The 3897-nt window shown below is 33.8% G+C and overlaps 1 protein-coding gene across 1 annotated transcript; it reads right to left on the reverse strand.

The window, feature by feature from the left end:
* Positions 1-3118: 3118 nt before the first annotated feature.
* Positions 3119-3897, reverse strand: LOC143554415 (uncharacterized). The gene is made up of 2 exons (XM_077044177.1): positions 3571-3897; positions 3119-3262 (listed from the first exon to the last, which is right to left on the reverse strand). The coding sequence occupies exons 1-2, from the start codon at positions 3895-3897 to the stop codon at positions 3119-3121; spliced, it is 471 nt and encodes a 156-aa protein (XP_076900292.1).

Raw genomic sequence — 3897 nt, forward strand, 5'->3', positions numbered from 1 at the left:
ATATATTAACTATTTTTATGTCGTACTTTATTATTAGTAATCCAAATTTTCAGGTCATTCGTCATTGTTATGTAAAATGGTCATCAGACGCAGGATCAGGTATGGTATTTATGTGGAAAATGTGTTTTTGGATCAAACCGACCCGTTTCGAGTTTCGACCTATAAAAAAGGAAACATGTCAAATGGTTTGAACATGTCAAAGTTTGTACAAAATGTATGTCTAATGCATATAGTCTTTTAAATCTTTTGTATTCAAAATATAAGATCATGATTGAAAGAAATAATTTCTTATCATATCTGACATACTAATGTATATAATAGAAGTTAAATTATATGGGCACAACAATTTAGAACCATACAAAGATTTACTCTTTTAACCTGAACTCGTTTGTTAACAGGCCTGACCCTTTCATTTTTCCAAATATACTCATATCATGTTTTATACTGTGTGTTCTATATTATCAGGTTCGGCTGATCTTGGTGTTTGCTTGCATACTTCTTCATCAGGGTTGGATCTTCCAATGAAGGCGCGTATAGATAATGCTATTTGAGTTTGTTCCTTTTCTTTTTAAAATTCTGCCTTGTTTATCTTCTTAAAATTTAAAACATACGTCTTTGTATGTTGTTAGGTTGTAGATATGTTTGGATGTGGTCTTCCTGTTTGTGCTGTTTCTTATTCTATTGGTAAATAAATCTCTCCATTTTCTTCAATCAACCATCTTAATATTTAATTTCTTATTAAGATAATACGAAGTTTGACTTTTGCTGACTTTCGTGAAGCATCTTGAAGCTTGTAAAAGTGGAGAAAAATGGCCTACTATTCTTGAATTCATCAGAGCTTGCTAAGTGAGTAAACCAAAAGAAATATTTGAGTTATTGATTATTTTATATTTTTTAAGTTGGCAAGTTTTGCAGATGCTTTTTAAGGGCTTTCTCGATGGATGTGATGCTTTGAGAAATTTAAAAAAAAAATAGCTTTGACTAAAGTATCTACAATACTTGTAATATTTACAGGTAAACTATCCGATTGCATCTCCGTCACAACGTGCGAGCACACTTACTAGTAGTAGCAAGATAGTTTAAATTTACATACTTAAATAAGTCGTGAAGTTATCCTACCCTTTTTTATTTCAAAGACGTTTTTCTTTAAATATATAAAAGAAAATGAGATAATTATTTACAGACGGTCTAATAAGAATTAAACTCATGTCATAAATCCTATAAATGAAAATAATGAAAATGAAAAAAGTAACGAGCATTTATCAGTTTTAATTTATATTTAATATTGAACTTAAAATTTATTGTGGTCTAGACTTACCTTACACAAATAGAAACCAAAAGAATTAAAGAAAATAAAAGATAGATGACATATTTGAAGATGTGCAAGATTTTTTCCAGCGTTAACTTTTTGGAATCGGATGGGTCAGGTCAAGTCGGCCAGATGAATAAAATTCATTCACTATTATAACAAAAGCAAATCATCAACATTTAATAAAAAAGAAAGTCATATTAAATAAAAAAGATATTATATATTATAATTGTTCTCTACGTGCTTTCATGTTTTGAAAACGACTCATAACATCTTCAATCACAACTTAAAAAAAACTCATTTTCAATCGCAACTTTTATTTAATTTTTATTTAGGTATCATGTTTAAGAATGTTAACGGGTTATTATTGGTCCATTTATGAATAATTTTGGGGTTTTTAATCTATATATGAGTTATTGTTAGTTCATTTATAATGTTTATTAGTAATTTTATAGTTAGAGTGAACTGCGGTTTTCGTCGTTGTGGTTTGTCTAAATCTGCGGTTTTAGTCAGATAGTTCTAAATTTGTGATTTTCGTCCCTATGGTTTCATTGCAATTAAACCCGAATTCACTAATCTTGTTAAGTTTGGTCATTTAACCCATTAGCGTGCCCTTCACGTGAGGGACAATTTTGTCCTTTTTTTCCAAATACACCCCAACGCTTCACGTGAGGGGCTTGTGAATTAGGACTGTGGTTTATTCGGGGAGAAAAATGACAAAATTGCCCCTCATGTGAGGGGCACACTGATGGGTGTAACGATCAAACTTAACGGAGTTAGTGAATTCGGGTTTAACTGCATGTGAAATGAAACCACATGGACGAAAATCGCAAATTTGAAACTATTGTATAAAACCGCATATTTAGACAAACCACATGGACAAAAACCGATGTTTACTCTTATAGTTATTTTAAAACTTTATATTTGATAAACAAATATAGATTACTAATTTTTTTTCTTAATTAATCGGTTTGAATATCTTTTTAAGATGATACTAGGTTCACTCATTAATTCGATATAATAGGTTATATATAAAATCAAAAACACGGGGTTCGGTTGAACCCTGTGGGCACTATGTGGCTCCGTCACTGACTATACTTTTCTTAACCGGACCTATATTCATTCAGCACCAACGTGAGGAATGATTTGATATATAAAACATATGGAGGGAATTAAAAAATATATGATTATTGAATGAGTTGTAAGATTCCTATTCTAGACATATACATGGATTAAAAACAAGGATAATATATGAAAGTGATTTGATGTATTCAAACCTTGCTGCCCCCTTGTGAGTTTATAGTTGGTGGTTAAACTCATAGCTCCCATGAGAGTTGTCTACTTATACAAACAATTAAGCAAACTACCTACAAATATATAGAGGTTCCATATGAAGACAGTAAGATTCAAGTCTAAACCTTTATTGTATTGATTATTAAGTTGTGATTACTTGATTACAAATAACCCTATTTATAACCATACAATTACTTGTTAGACAAGAATAGGAGAAAAACTAACTTAAAAACCCCATAGGTTTGTAAGAACGACAACTAGGTCCCCGCACTTACGCAAGATTACACTAACAATCACCCCCTAATCTTGTGACACCGATGAAGCTTCGCATCTCGTTAAAACTTCAACCGTGGCAACGCTTTTGTAAAGATGTCTGCTCTTTGTAAATCTCCACTGACATGCTCCACCTTGATTTGTTCTCTCTCAATGCACTCTCGAATGAAATGGTACCGTGTGTTGATGTGCTTGCTTCTCCCGTGAAAAATCGGGTTCTTCATCAAGGCAATAGCCGATGAATTATCCACCTTCAACGTCACGATCTCCTCCTTTTTCTCCAGTCATCTCTGACAACAAACCCCAAAGCCATAAGGCTTGACATGCAGCCGATGTAGCTACCATAAATTCAGCCTCACATGATGATAACGTCATCGTTCCTTGTTTCTGAGAAACCCATGATATCGGTGATGTACCATAGTAAAAAATTAGACCTGAGGTGCTCCGACCATCATCCATATCCACCGCATATCACTATACCCGTGCAACATACTATTTCCGCCTCTCGAGTAAGTAATACCAAAGTATAGCGTACCTCTTAGATATCAGAGAATATATTTAACCGCTTGAGCATGAGATTGAGTTGGTGATTGCATGAACCGACTTGCATAACCAACCGAGTAGCTCAAATCGGGTCTCGTATGAGTTAAATACCGCAAGCTTCTGATTATCTGTCTATAAACGGTCGTATCTACCTTCGGATTTTCATCTTCCTTCGACAACTTTAAGCCCGGTTTCATAGGAAATTGAGTCGAGTTGCACTCCCAAGATTTGCTTCTTTTAGGGTCTTCGTTGCGTAACCACTTTGCTAACGTTATCCCACGATCGCTTTTCACTTCGATCTCGAGATAGTAATGCAACAACCCGAGGTCACTCATCTCGAACCTTGACTTCATTTGTCTTTTGAAATTTGAAATTTCTTGCACATTTGTACCTGTGACCATCAAATCATCCACATAAACTCCAACAAGTAGTAGCCTTTGACCGGAGCACCTTTTGTAAACGGCTTGTTCTTGATACAT

Source organism: Bidens hawaiensis, unplaced genomic scaffold (assembly GCF_021521415.1).
Source record: "Bidens hawaiensis isolate Kalapana, Puna unplaced genomic scaffold, B.hawaiensis_p1.1 tig00017673_1, whole genome shotgun sequence".
Classification (NCBI taxonomy): domain Eukaryota; kingdom Viridiplantae; phylum Streptophyta; class Magnoliopsida; order Asterales; family Asteraceae; genus Bidens; species Bidens hawaiensis.